The sequence below is a fragment of the Cavia porcellus genome, unplaced genomic scaffold, assembly GCF_034190915.1.
Source record: "Cavia porcellus strain 051 isolate PalLab524CR breed Dunkin Hartley unplaced genomic scaffold, mCavPor4.1 scaffold_30, whole genome shotgun sequence".
Taxonomy (NCBI): domain Eukaryota; kingdom Metazoa; phylum Chordata; class Mammalia; order Rodentia; family Caviidae; genus Cavia; species Cavia porcellus.
The window spans coordinates 7,377,754-7,393,238 of NW_026947513.1; the positions used below are offsets into that span (position 1 = coordinate 7,377,754).

The following is a 15,485-nucleotide window of genomic DNA, read 5'->3' on the forward strand; positions in this document are numbered from 1 at the left end:
AAAAATTAAAACTTGATCATGTAAATTGCTCTGGACGCTTATTTTGACACATGTGACTATTAGTGTAGTTCCTAAGTGCATTAAACTTTTCATTGGCTCTGCACTGTAAGGGTCCAAAGCAGTAGTTTTTGATCCCAGAGGCACCCTACACCACTGATGCAGAAAGTGCAAGTGGGGCCCGGCGTGTGTCTTCAGGTGCCCAGGGTGATCCTGCTGCACTCTCAAGTGTGAGACCCTTGAGCCCAAAGGTTTTCTCATTTATATTTTCTGAGAAGGCTTCATGTAATTTTCTGGATTGGCCTTAATTAACGTGTTCCTTGGGTTGAAATTTCACTCACCGTACGGTCTAGAGTATTCAGTGCCTCCTGGAAATTTGCCTGGCAGTAGGGACGGATGCTTTTCCTTCCTCCGCTGTGCCCACCTCACAGGGTGGCGTGAGGACCGAAGGGGTTCCCACTGACAGCAGCGTCTGGCCCAGACACCCACATGTAATAAATGTTGTACCTACTGTGCTTGTGTTTGTTAACTGTAATAACTGTTAACTAACATTTACGGGGTTTTTAGTTCATTTGTGTTCATTTGGAGCCTTTACTATGGTAAATATACTACAGAAAAACAATGGAAGTCTCAAAAAGTCAGAAAGTAGCTGACTAATTCTCCCCTTGATCTTAGGCTATGTCACTAAAAATGAACTAACAGGTTGTTTTTGTTTGTTTCTTTTCAAAGACAGAGGAAATGATAATTGGTTAGTCAAATATGAAAACAAGAAAATTGATAATGAGGTAAGGAAATTGAAACTAAGAAAATATGTGTATATTCAGTTTATAAAAGAGATTTCTTTTTTTTCAAAATCTATTTTATTCCAAGGATAACAAGAAAAAGGAGGACAAAAACCAAGAAAACACATCAATCGGGGCAACAATGGTACATACATTGCACATTGTCATCCCCAAATCAGTCACCCAGAGCACAAGATATCTGCTTACAGTTGACTGAACAATATGAGCACAAATCTTTCTCTTCATTGAACTCAGAGAAATGAATAGTATATCTTAACTTTTTATATACATATATATGCATATATATATGCTGTTACTTTTACACTAGTGAAACAGTGCGATGGTTACATGTATGTATATCTTGTTTATTTCACCAATGAGTATGTTCTCAAGTTGCATCCATTTACCTTCAGTTTATCCTTCTTTATGGCTGACTAGTACTCTGTTGTAAAAAATAGCACATCTTTTTTTATCCGTTCCTCAGCGGATGGGCATTTATGTTGTTTCCAAGATCTGGCTATTACAAATTATGTGGTATAAACATGGGTGTACATATATCATAGAAAGTTACTCTTCAAGAAATTTTCTCCTTTGTTTAGAGTGGATATCTAGTTTTTAACTCAGTTTGTCTATTTTTCTTATTCTTTTTCTTTCCATCCCTCTTTTCATTGCACTTCTGGTTTCTCTTCCTCCTGTTCCTCTTCCTCCCCTTTCCTCTCTCCTTCCTGCTCCTCCTTTTTCTTCTTCTCTTTCTGTTTTTCCTTGTTTTATTTTATTTTGTTTTTTGAGACAGGGTCTCACTTTGCAGTTCAGCCTGGCCTTGAACTGACTGGGTAGCTCAGCCTGGCCTCAAACTGGCCAGTCCTCCTGCATCCGCCTGCTGAGTGCTGGGATTATGGGGTACACCGCCATGTCCATCTCATTGTATTTATTGATTCTATTTTTTATCATCTCTGGGCAGCTTTATATTTTGTATTTTATTAGAATAGCACAGGGATATGCCAGCCCTGCCCAGTACTTCTGAAAGTTTGGTAAATTTGTAGCATCACAGTTTACTTTGCTTTTGTTTTGCATGAGGCGCCTGATATTTTTGGTGACATTTTTTTATTTTGTTAATTAACTTTCTTCTGAATTTTGTGATTCAGTATTAAGTAATCCAATATTACCCAATAAAATGGAACATGTGTTTAACTTGTGACTCATATCCATGGAACCAAATGTACTTGTAATACTTGTAAGCTGGTTTTAACTTACATAATAGATTGACTAGATCCTTAACACTGTCAGAATTACAGATTTTAGATTCATAATATCAGCTTTGAGTACCCAAGTTCAAATTTTACATATTTGTATAAGGCATATTTTTAAAATAGCTTTGAAAGTTTAAAATGATTTCTACATTTGAGAAAATTTTGAATGATTTGTCTGTGTTCTTAGGTTATTACTTAAAGCTATTGCATCATTTTAAAGTGTTTGTATTTTTAAGTGTTTATGCAGGAAGTTAAAAAATATGTATTCACAGTACTTACCAATAAAAAGGAACAAACGATACACACAGTAACTTGAATGAGTCTTAAAACTATGCTGAGTTTAAAAAGCTACATATCAAGGGAACATACTGTATGTTCCCTTTTGTGTGAAAGTCTAAGAAATGCAGGTCTGGGGAGTGGAGGGAAGGTTGGACTGCAGAGGAGCACATTTCATGTTTGTCAAAGTTATAATAATGTTGGTTGTGTGTAAAGTTTACCTCAATATAATTGGACATAAAAAAGAATGATCAGAATAAAAATAAATAGCAGTTGTAGCAGAAATAGGCTTAAAATACACAAAGGAGTATCCATGTTTGTAGTAGCACTTGAATTTATTTTACTGATGTATCTTCAGCAAATAGATTTTGCTGAACACAATTCTTTTGCTCTGTTTTGTGCATTTTTATTGAGGGTCAGATATTTGGTATAAACAAAAGGAAACAAAGAAACCTGACACATACCATCAGAATCTTCGTAGCAGTTCTACCTTTTTAACTTTTGCCATTTGATCTGGGCCACTTAGACTTCAGATAATCAGACATATTCTTTGTCTTCCTCTTGAGCTCTTTGTTTCTGTTATGGAAGAATGCAGGAATTAGGACTTGCCTCTGTTCTATAACCAAGACCATCTTGAGGTTCCTTTTACTACTGTATTACTTTTATTTACAGCCTTTGGGGGAGTTTTATTTAGAAACACTTTGTATTTCTTTTTTTGTTTGTTTGTTTGGTTTTTTGCAAGAGGGTCTTGCTATGTAGTTCAGAGTTCAAACTGGCCTTGAACTCACTGTGTATTCCAGGCCGGCCTCCAATTTGTAGCAATCCTCCTGCCTCACGCGCCCAAGTGCTGGCATTACAGGCATGCACCACCTCATCCAGCAGCACTTTATATTTCTGTGGGACTCCAGCAAAGACTAGATCTATTCAGGGTAATTTTAAGTTGTTATCTTAAAAACTCACTTTTTGGAGGAGGTACTGAGAATCGAACTCAGGACCTTGCACTTGCCAGACAGGTGCTTGTGCTGCTGAGCTGTATCCCTGGCCCAAAACTCAATAATATTTTGCAAATATCATACATTTAAGGGATGCATCTGGCAATGAATTAGCATTTTTAAAAGCTTCCTAGTTTTCAAATTCTCTTAACAGACCAAAGATTGAAACTTTTATTGAAAAACATGTCAAATTTTTAGAATAGTAATTATGAAATTCATATTGGTTTTTAATATGGTCATTTCTTCTCCTAGGTAAATTTGTATACTTTCTGACAGCATAACTTTTAGGAGATTTTAAGAGAAAGTTTATCTTTAAATCTGAATAATTATTGTAACTAATTTATTCTTTGAAAATATTTATATAGGTTATTTGATCAACAGATCATTTTTTTCCTCTTCAGGAATCCAACTGGATTGATGATAAAGAATTGCTTATTAAAATAGCTGCAATTGATAATGGGCTAGCGTTTCCCTTTAAACATCCTGATGAGTGGAGAGCATGTGAGTATTGAGATCTTTCTGGAGAGTCGATAATTGCTTCTTTTTCAAAATAGGAAGGGAATAGATCCCCAGATAGCAGGGAAACTGGATGAAGTGGAGCCATTCACTGGAGCTCAGTTCTGGGCACCAGGAATTCAAGATCCATTAGTTTTGCTGTGTGTTTCTACTTACATAGGGGAGAGGGCCCATTTGGTCATGATTCCTAGGCTGTGTTAGCCTTGGAGAATGGGCTGGGCAACTTTGTAAAGAGCTGGGTTTAATGTTTTGGCTACTATTTGCTTATAGAAAAACTCAGACCTAAGCACCTCCACACAAACACCCACCATCCCTTTCAGTGAGTACTGTAGTGCTTCATTTGTTTTATCCGTCTCCTGTATGGTTAGGGATGAGGTGTTCTGCATTTTGAGTCAGTTTTAGACTTCTTTTTTTTTTTTCTTTTTTGGCTTCTTGAGACAAAATGACATTATACAGTTCAGGCTGGCCTTGAACATACTTTGTAGCCCAGGCTGGCCTCCACTCTCGGCAGTCTTCCCGTCTCAGCCTCCCAGATTACAAACCCGGCAACATTTTTATTTTGCTTAAATTGTCCCTCTTATTTTGAATTTAATATTCATGACTATAATGTTTTGTATAGAGTTCTCATAATTTTAAAAAAAAAAAACTTGTCTGTGCCTAAAGTGAAATGAAGTGATATCTAGAATTTACCTTGAAATACTTGTAGAGGTCGGAACCAAGGAATGAAGGTAAAGCAAAATGTTTTAAAAATTTGTTAATAATTCAGTTAGAAAATTAGCCAGGCCTAGTGGCACATGCTTGATAATCCCAGCACTCAGGAGGCTGAGGCAGGAAGATCCTTGCAAACTTGAGGCCAGTCTGTGCTACAAAGTGAGTTCAAGGTCAGCCTGAAATAGAATGAGACCCAGTCACAAAAAACAAACAAAAAAACAAATTAGGGAATTTGGATGTGTGAGCTCATTATACTGTTTTTTTTTAATAGTTTAAGATGTATGTAAAAAAGCGCTGGGGCTATCCAGTGGCATGGCATCTACCTGGCAAGCATGAGGTCATAAGTTTGATTCCCAGTACCAAGAAAAAAGAAAAGAAATATATATATATATATATATATATATATATATATATATATATATGTAATAAATTTTAAAAATAATGTTTGTATCTACTCTACTGTTAGCCAGGTACGGCGACAGCACTCTAGGAAGCTGAGGCAGAAGGATCACAAATTTGAGCCCAGCCTTGGCAACTTAGTGACCCAGCATAGAGTTTTATTTATTTCTTAACATCAGATATTTACTTTCTATTGATATAAAATTTTAGGACATCTATAAAAACTGCCTGCATTGTGGACAGTTTGTAGCTGTAGAGGACCAGGAGAGCTCCCCTGACTGGGACTGTGAATGAATCTTGGGAACCCATCAATTTCTAAACTCCTGAGCAGGATAGAGTTAGGTATTTTTGAGATACAGCTATTAGAAATAAATTCATTATCAAATTCTGATTCTCTACTATCTAAAACTCAGAAGTGTGACTTCAGTAGGAGGTCACTGTTCTTTGGATCTGAATTGGCTGTTCACATTTGCAATCTAAATCATTTGGGTTGCAAAGGTATTTGTGCTCCAGAACCTACTCTCACCTGAGCTTTGCTTGGGACAACCTAGGAATTGTGGGAAAGAAGCAAGATGAATGGGAGTCTGAAAAAATCATTTCTCGCCACCAATTAAAAGAATATTTTTTCCTATTAGATCCATTTTACTGGGCTTGGCTTCCTCAAGCAAAAGTTCCTTTTTCTGAAGAAATAAAAAATTTGATTCTACCATGTATTTCTGACATGAACTTCGTGCAAGATTTGTGTGAAGATCTTTATGAACTTTTTAAGGTAAATAAATATATAATGACAGCGTTTTGGTTTGGAGGAAGTTGCACATTGTTTTGTTTTCCATATTATACTTTATTTTTAGTTTTTGTGTATCATTTTATTTATGCAGTGCTGGTGGTCAATTTCAAGGCCCTGTGCATGCCAGGCAAGTACTATACCACTGCGCTGCATCTCCACATTAAATTTTAAACGGGAAGCTGGACATGGTGCTCCATATCTGTAATCTTAAAACTCGGGAGGCTGAGGCAGAAGGATTTTGAGTGTCAGGCCAGTGTGGGTTACATAGTTCAGCTCAAGGCTAGACAGCGTAGCAAGATCCTATCTCTCAAAAAAAGAAAAAAAAAATGTTGAATGAATGTTAAGTACTTAAGTACTGTATGTAGATTGGGTTTCATTCTCCTGCTGGGGACTTGAGTCCAAGATCAGGTGCCAGTATGTTCAGGCCCTGGTCTAGGCTACAGACTGTTGACTTCAGCTCCATTGCATCCTCTTGTGTACTGAGAGACTCTCAGGCCTCTTCTCAGGGTTCTCACCGTATGCATGGGCCCTCCAGCGGCAGGACCTCCGCTCCACACATGGAGGCCTGGAAGAGACTCTCGGATGGTTTCCAGGAAGCTCGGGCCTTCAGTCCGTAGCTAGCACCATGATGGTGTCATATTTTTAACTCAACACCTACAACAGCTCTGCGGTGGTCATTTCAGTTTTACTGTGGATGAAATTAGTGCTGAGAAGGTTCAAGTTCATTGCCCACATTTAGAATGCAAACACGTGTGTCTTACAACAGCGTTATTTGTGTTTAATTTTGATTTCCTTTGTTCTTCCTATGGAGCACTGGGGATTGAACCCAGGCCTTCACACTGAACTCCACCCCCAGTCCCATTTAGTCATTCATTCATTCATTCAAAGAGAGTCTCTAAATTGTTACCGTCATTCATCTCAATCTCTGAAAGGGCTGGGATTATTAGGCCTGTACCACCATGCCTGGCTAAATGTTGAGTTTTTGTTATTACAGAAAGTGGATTATATCTCACAAAGAGATTTTCTCATATAGCTGCTGGCAGTAGGCTGTGACTTAACAGAGGATTTTCAGGTTTACTTTACAAGAGCATAAATTTGTAGTTTAATTTACCATGAGTGTCCCTTCAAATGAGACTGTACCAAAATTGAGAAATTGTTTTTGCCGTTATTGCTGTTGTCTTTGCAATACTAAGCTACACCCCAGCCCTTTTTATCTTTCGTTTTGAGATAGGGTCTCACTGAAACTGAAAGTATAAATAAGGACCAAAGTGTTTAATAGATATTGTGAACTAGGAAGGAAATGTTCAAATGGGGAGGGGAACAAGAGTGAGGAGAGACTAGAAGGAAAGAAGAGGGAAGTAAAAAAGAAATGAGAAGAAAAACATGGGAGCAAAGCTGTTGTAAAGGGGAAGGAAGGATAAGCAGGGGAGTGGGGAAGAAAAAAAAAGTAATATCGTGTGCAGGTATAAATGCTCGTGATGAATGTGATCACTGTGTGTATCTAAAATGTACCAATAAAATCTAATTAGGAAAAACAAAGATCCAGTCTCACTGAGCTACCAGAGAGCTGGGACTGCAAGTGTGTGCCACCGTTCACGGCAGGAGTTGTTTCATTCAAGTTAAATTTTTGCAAAATTACCATATAAATTACAATACAGTATGAGATGGTGGTCTGCTATTACTTTAAAAAAAAAAAAAAAAAAAAACCTGAACTAAGGGGAATGGTGGTACACACCTGTGATCCCACCACCTTGGGAGGTGGAGGCAGGGGGTCCTAAGTGAGAGCCTGCTCATGTAACCGAGTGAGACCCCATCTCAAAAATTTTTAAAAGTGAAAGAAGGGTTGGGAATGTAGCTCAGAGTAAAGGCCCTGGATTCAGTCCTTGGTACTACCAAAAATGAAAAAACAAAATATGCCGAGCTCATTTGTCAAAGATACATCTGATAAAAATACTGTCTTCTTGTTAACAGTTAGGAAAGACTTTCTTTAAGCAGACAATTTTAAATGTTTGGATAGGAGAGCTTTCTAACGGGCTTGTTACAAAAAGGAATTTGTTTACTTACCAATTTTGTGTTTTATGGATTTTGATTTTTGGCATTATAAGTAATATTGCATTTATTTCTTTTCTTTTCTGTATAGACTGACAAAAACTTTGATAAAGCCACTTTTGAAAGTCAGATGTCTGTCATGAGAGGCCAGGTAGGTCACTTCTTTCATGACTAAGACAAACACATTCCCAAAACAGTCAGTGTCCGCATTCTGCTCAGTCAGAGGCTCTCAGTTGATGAGAAATGAAGTCAGTTGAATCCACATCTTTCCCTTGTTATGTCCTGAGCTACGTGATGCTGGGGCTCATCCGGGGACTTGCTCGGCATCACCAAGCTCTGCCCAACCCTGCATTAGTGTCTGGGACCTTGTGTGTTACTGATGAGGTGCCGCCCGCACCCCCCCCCACGCCCCACATTGTTCAGCCCTGTTTTGGTTCCTGCTGTCCTGAGCCGTGCTGCCTTCTACTTCTTCAGATCCCCTTGCCATGACAGTTCAGTACCAAGTTCTGTTGCCGGGTGGTCATTCTCCTTGCAGAACATATTTGTCTTCACTAGAGCCCTCTGCAAATAACTGTGTCACCAGGACTGAGCGCTAATTGGCCATGAGGGAGCTCTAATTATAACTCAGTCCTCTGACCCTCCCCGCTCGCCTCTAATGAGAGACACAGGGTGTTAGGTCTGTTGTCTCGGACCTGAAGCTGAGCTGGCTCGCAGGGACCTCTGTATCTTCCACTCCATTCCAAAAGCAAGACTTGAAAGGAAAATAAATTATCCTGTTAACATTGGCTTTTCCTGACTTCCCAATTAGTGTGCTTTTCCTAATACATACATTTCATTTAAGTAGCTGCTTGCCACAACACTTGCAGCCAAGAAGATGAATATAGCCTTTGCCCTGATTATTGTATTATATAACTTTAATGAGTAAACAGAATTAAATCAGAAGTTCATTAATTCATCAAATATTTACTAGCACAACTAGCACGATAGAGCCAGCATCGATGGGCCATAAAAAGCAGAATATGGATTTCACACAGGAAGGGCTAGAACAGTTAGGAACATTAAAGAAGACCTTGTCCCTGTGTGCACTCCCTGGAACTGTGTATAAAATTCTGTATGTGCCTTTTGGTTGCTGGGGAGCTAGGGTTTTTATCTCAGCAAAGAGGTCCCTGATCCACAGAGCTTGAGCATGGCTACAGGAGGCGAGGCTGGAGAGCAGGCGCAGATTTGCCTGGTAGAGAAGACAGGAGCAGAGAGCCTAGTGCGGAGGGCATAAAGGGTCAGGCGATCGATGCCAGCAGTGTTACCACCCAGAGTGTCTGAGCTGCATTCTCTGGCAGAGAGAACTGTGCCCCAGTGTGATCTTTTCTTGCTTGAAACAAGTTAACTTGATGTAGCCACACTCTCTTTCTGGTTCTTGTCCCTAAAGGTAACTAGTGGCCTCCTTTGTTCTCTGGGATCTGTTCCCAGACGTGAGTGGGTGCCTGAGACTGCAAATAGAGCCAGCCCTCTGTGTGCTATGCTTTTGCCCTGTACACACGCACCTGTCATAATCATAGGGAGGTTACTTTAAGTGAATAAATGTCATGAATAATTTTGTAAGCTTTATTTGTGGGTTAAAGTTAGCATATGGGGGCTGGGGATTTAGCTCAGCGGCATAAGCTCCTGCCTTGCAAGCAGGCAGTCGTGAGTTCGATCCCCGGTACCAATAAAAAGACAAAAAAATAAAAAATAAAGTTAACATATGAAAAACTTGAACTGAAATGAAGAATTAGTGGCTTGGGAACCATTATTTTAGCTCTGCACATGGTCACAGAGGCATAGCCATGGGTCTCTGATGTCTTCAGGTTCATTTGTTCACATTCTGTGTCATTCACGAAGGAGTTCAGAGATTATAAAAATTCATGTAATATAAAGTGACAGGCTCAAGATCTGGGGAGAAAAGCAAGTGAAGTGATGGTATCTTGGTTATATCATAGGGAGGATGATTTGGTTTTATTTGGTTTTATTTTTTTAATTTTGATTTGATTTTGAACTTACTGGTAACAAAAAAATTATATATATATTATATATACATATATGTATATATAATATATATATCCTGACCATGTACATATTTTTTTAAATTTTAAGGAGAAAAAAGAAAAAAAAACAGAAAAAGGGTACAAGTTATAGAGAATTTCAAAAAATATAAACAGTAGGAAATCACTAGTTAATAGATTACATACATATTGTCATCTTAGAAATAGTTGTTCAAGTTACAAAATTAAAGCATATAGAGTGGACATTCAAACAGTGAGACTGTAAATAGTTCTGTTCAGTGATCCAACAAAACTCAGTAATATGGTTATCTATCTTATACACTTAAATATACATGCAGTTATGTCCTTTAGAGCTCTTTCTTTTCCTCTCTTTTGTACAATGACAATTATACATTTTAGGTTTTATTATTCCCACAGTTCTTACTACTTGTTTTTGAAGAGAGTAAAACCAAATGTGACATAACAGGACAGAGTCAGTCAAATCAAAAGGATGGACATAATAGATAATGTAAAAACAAAATAATAGGGGATCAACAATCATTACCATAATGCCTCTTGCTATCTTAAAAAGAATTGCCTATATCATCAGTTATAATAAAATTGAACAAAACAGTAAAGAACAAAACCAATAAAACCAAAACATTGGAGACATTAGAGGACTTCAAAAGAAGATAATAGTCAACCAGAATGGGTGTCATAATGAATCTTATTGTCTTCATAGTTGTTGCCTATACTTTCGAACTTGGTACTATCGAGCAAAACATAATAGAGGAAAATCAGTCAAAACAAGATGGTGAGGGCAATACAGGGTTTCAAATCAAGTTAATAGGAAATCAAACTGGGTTACTATAATATATCCTGCTATTTTTTATTTTTCCCTTAATTAAAAGGATAAAAATGAAAAAGTAAATAATAAAAAAGGAGATTGAGATAGAAGAGGGCATAACAACAAAACAGCGCAGGTCAAAACATAACCATTTAAGCAAAATAGTGTTTCACCACAAGATAATCACGACATAATAGTAGTTACCATAGTGTCTCTTTCCTTGAAATCTTTGAGTATAACTTTGTATACTGTAGCATCAAACATATCAAGCAATGTAAAACCGTTTAAGAGAATGACAGTATTACAGGGTATTTAGAATCAACTAACAGAAAATGGACAATGGTTTCTGTATAATCTCCTTGTCTATAAAAGTTTTTGTTTATATTATCACATAAAATAAAATCCAGTAACATACAACATGTTAAGAATGATGGAGACAGAAGAACAAAAGCTTGATGGGACTTCAAAACAAGATGATATTAAATCATCAGTAGCTATTATGATGTCTTATTTTCTCCAGAATAACTATTCCTACCATCCAACTTTCTCTGCCTCATTTCTGTTGAGCTCTTTTTCTGTCATTAGTTGTCAGTTTGTCTTCTTCATTTTGCTTTCTGCTCCATTCATTGTGGCCTCTCTGCTACTGTTTCTGGAATCTTGATATTTTTCTTTTTTTAGAATGTCCTGCAGTATTCTCTGTAGTGTTGAATTGGTGGTTGCAAATTCCTCTAGTTCCTCTTTATCCTGGAAGCACCTTGTTTTTCCATCAATTTCTAGAGACAGTTGTGCAGGATATATCAATCTTGGCTGGAGGTTATTATCTTTCAAAGCTTGAATTATTTCCCCCCATGCTCTTTGTGATTTGATGGTTTGTGCCGAGAAGTCTGTTGTAATTCTGATGGGTGTTCCTTGTAAGTGATCTGTTTTTTGTCTCTGACGGCCTTTAATATTCTGTTCTTATATTGTATTTCTGGAATTTTGATTATTATATGCCTGGATATAGCTCTGTTTGGGTTGTAGGTGGCTGGGGTCCTGTATGCCTCATACATCTGAGTATCTTTACCTTTTGCTAAATTAGGGAAATTCTCCTGGATTATTTCTGTGAATAGCTTTTGTAATCCATTTGTTTGTGTCCCTACTTCTTCTTTTATGTTCTTAATTTTTAAGTTATAGATCCTCTTAACATCTTCTAGCCCTTGTATTATTGCTGTTTGTTTCCTTGTTATTTTTAAGTTTTTCATTTCATGTTCCCACTTTAAAAATCTGTCCTCCAGTTCAGATAATCTATCCTTAGTTTCTTTCAAGCTGTTATGCCAGCTTTCAATAGAGTTTTTAGTTTCCTGGTAATCTCTTTGAACCTGCTTCACGTATTCTATGTTTTCTCTATTTTCTCCATCAAACAATTCTCCCCTTTTTTTCTGTTCTTCCATTCCACCATCTGTTTTTTCTTGGGCAGTGCTTAACATTTCTCTTAACTATTCTACTTATATCTTGCTTTATTTCATTAAATACTTCATTTTTTAACTAGTCTCTGAGGCTTTGGAGATAGAGCTTTATGTCTATTGGTGCCGTGTCTGATATTGCATGTTTTCTGTCTTCCTTTGCATTTCCCTTTCCTGGATCAGTGTTCTCAGGATTGGGGACTGAGGACCCTTAGAAGTTGCTTCCTCTTTCCATACTTTTTGTTCCTTCTGTACAAGCGTATATAGGAGGCCCAGTTTTTTTTCTCTTTGTCAGTTACAGTTTGTTTGAATCTGCCAGCTAGGTGTTCCCGCCCACTGCAGTGTACTAGGGAGACACAGACCTGGGCAGCCTCTGCTGGGCCCGTCCCTCTAGGTCAACGTAGTGAAGGCTTCACTGCTAGTGTGCACCACCAGGCGCTGGAACCTGGTTTGGGCCAGCCTACTGGGTCTTAGTCCGTGGTGTCACCCAGGCCAAGCACTCCCCACCAATCCTGCTTGAGAGGAGAATTTGCGACTAAAGTTGCTGCAGCATCCTGTTCCAGCTAGTCTGCCCAGTCCCAGAATGTCCTCTGTTGGAGCCTCCTAGTCTATGAAAGGGTCCCCATTCCTCTCACTCACCGCAGGTCGATGCAGGGCTCCCTGCCAGTCCTGCTCTCAACTCCGTTTGGTTCACCGATTCCTGCTCTCAGAGCTTTTGCGTGTCTGTCTCCCTGCTGTGCCGATTGGGACGCAGCAGCGGCAGCAGGAAATTCAAATCACGGCTTCCAGTGGCACAGGTTCCAGCTTCCACACTGAGATTTTATCTGTTCCTGTTATAGCATGGCGATTGCATTTCTAGTTAGTTTCTCTCAGCTTAGTTCGTTCTTGGGTCGGCAGGGTATATAGCCCCTTGCTTAGGACTCCTCACACCGCATCATTCCTGGATTCTAAGCTGGCAATGTCAGAGAGCTCCGTGGCTGCTGTTATCTGTCTGCCATGTTCTCCTGGAACTCCCATGTACATATTTATATAGCTCTCTGCTTCTAGCTCTTTGTCGTTGGTAGAGGTTTGTTTGTTTTGGGGGGCTTTTTTAAAAATCAAGTATTATTCTGCATTCTAAAATAAATTAAGCTGGGCGTGGTGCTGCGTGCCTGTAATGCCATTACTCAGGAAGCTGAGGCAAGAGGACTGCTGTAAGTTTGAGGCCAGCCTAGGCTACAAAGTGAATTGAAGGCCAACCTGAACTGCATAGTGAGACCCTGTCTCAAAAAACCAAAAATAAATAAATAAAATGAAATCAAGGGCTAGGGATGTAGCTGAGTGATAGAGCACTTGTCTAGCATGCACACAGCCTTGGGTTCTATCCCCAGTACCATAATAAGTAAATAAACGTATAAATGAATCAGCAGTACTTATAAAACAGAGGTTTAGTAACAAATTTTAAAAATAGCATTGTCTATTCCAAACAGCAGAATCATTATTTCAGGCATTCCTTTAAGTCAAAATACCTTATTATTTCTATAACTTATAAGTGTCCTTTGAATCCTCTCCCCCTCCAGTTTTGTTTATTAGCTTTCTGATTTATGCTATGTATAGCAAGCCTGTTGTCCTAGTTTGTAGCAGTTTTACACACATAAACAGTAACTTGCTCTAATTCTTACATAAAGATGTATCCTGGACTGATGCAAAGGTATTTCTCAGAATTAGGACTGAATAGATTTATGAAAGTTAAAGTATATTTTGAATTTTTTAAAAATACCAGTAGGGGGCTGGGGATTTAGCTCAGCAGCATAAGCTGCCTTGCTAGCACGCAGTCGTGAGTTCGATCCCTGGTACCAGAAAAAAAAAAATGAAACACAAAAATATCAGTAGATCTTAGTCAAGTTCAGTAAAATTCATTCAATGTTCTACCTATGCCTGCTAGGAGTATCAGCCCTCAGATTATGTTTACTTCATGGAAAATATGAAGGATTTTCCACATGATCTGAAAAAGGGTAGAAATAATAAATTTTTTATGAAAACAGTGAACCTGTATTTATTAATTGATAAACCAGAAGCTCACTTGCAGATTCAGTAGTGATGTGGAAGCAAACTGCAGTAAGCCCTGAGCACTTCCTGAGTACCTGGTCCGTGGAGATTTTCCTATTTGGTACCGCTTACCTTCATAAGAACTCTCCACAGTAATCTCATCTTATGTGGAAGAACCTCGGCTCCCAAGGCTGAAGTAGGTCACGTGCTACACTGTGAAGTGAAGGGTGGCAAACCTGTGACACTGTCCGCCTGCTGGGCCTGGCACCCTGGCCGTCTCCTCTCTGGCGCTACTGACATGCTTCAAGCAGCACCCTTGCCTCCAGCTCCAGCTCTCTCTGACGCAAGGTCCAGGGGACTTGTGCTGGTGCCCAGGCAGGGTGCCAGGCTCCCATCTTAGCCAGCCAAGCCCCTCACGTGTAGCTGCAGCCCTGTCCCTGGCTGTCGTCTCCATCCTGCCGCTTCCCCTAGAGCAGTGCTGCCTGCGCCGCTCTGCTTCTTGGATGCCCTGCCCCTTGACCAGATCAGCTCCAGCTCAGTCTCCTGCCCGCCGTCTACCTCCCAGGGAGTGCTGCGTGTGTAGCCTTCCCAAGTAACATACCCCTGCTGCACATTGCTCAGAAATGTCATTTTAAATCTGCATATTGACTAAATTTCTCTTGAATAACACCCTAAGGTTGCCCATACAGTAGACTATACCCTCCGTAATTTTGTGTGTGCAGTCCAGCAGTTCTGCCCTCTGCAGTCTAGGACCGGTGAGCTGCTCTAAGGCAAAGCTGTCTGTGGGGAGAGTCCACGTGTTGGTGCCTTGTGCCTTACCCACACCCGAGATTGCCCATTGAGCTGTCAGAGTGACTTCCACGTCTCCTGGTGCCTTCAGTGTCTGCCCTGTGCATTTGTGAAATGATCTTCTCTGGTTTAAACATGTCACAGGCAGAGTGAAGAGCTGAGCGTGGGGTGGGCAGGACGTGGGGTTCCCCGCAGTGACGGTACTTGTGACTCCTTTGCAGTCACTTGTTGCTGTGGCAATTTGTTTGTAGAATGCGAGTTCCCTGGGGCTCCCAGGGCTTCCACTCCTAATCAGCCCCTCTCCTCCCTCACCTTGTGAGCGCTTGGTAAATGTTTCTTCTCAACTCCCAGACAGACAGTGCAGCCAGTGTAGGGTGAAGTCTTGTGATTATGTATTTAGAAATTGATAATCCTGTACAGCAACTTTCATTTCTTGTACATTTCTGCCTTCCAACTTCTCTGTGACAAGCATGTATTGTTTTTAGTCAGAAAAATATTAGGTGTTACTTAAAATGACATATTTAGATTAACATTTTTAGGATAGGATTTTTAAAATCCAGAGAGGAAACTGGCCAGAACATTTAATGCTTAGCCTCGCTGCA

General features: G+C 39.4%; 1 protein-coding gene across 4 annotated transcripts in view; it reads left to right on the forward strand.

Moving 5' to 3' along the window:
- Pi4k2b (phosphatidylinositol 4-kinase type 2 beta) overlaps window positions 1-15,485 on the forward strand; it is a 32,870-nt gene that overhangs the window by 11,476 nt on the left and 5,909 nt on the right. For 3 of the 4 annotated variants that reach the window (XM_013149992.3, XM_063240718.1, XM_003467396.5), the window contains 4 exons: window positions 727-782; window positions 3,699-3,798; window positions 5,559-5,692; window positions 7,851-7,910. In XM_013149992.3, the coding sequence (XP_013005446.1) occupies window positions 727-782; window positions 3,699-3,798; window positions 5,559-5,692; window positions 7,851-7,910 (350 nt within the window). The remainder of the gene's footprint in view (window positions 1-726; window positions 783-3,698; window positions 3,799-5,558; window positions 5,693-7,850; window positions 7,911-15,485) is intronic. The other variant, XM_013149993.3, reaches the window with a different exon arrangement.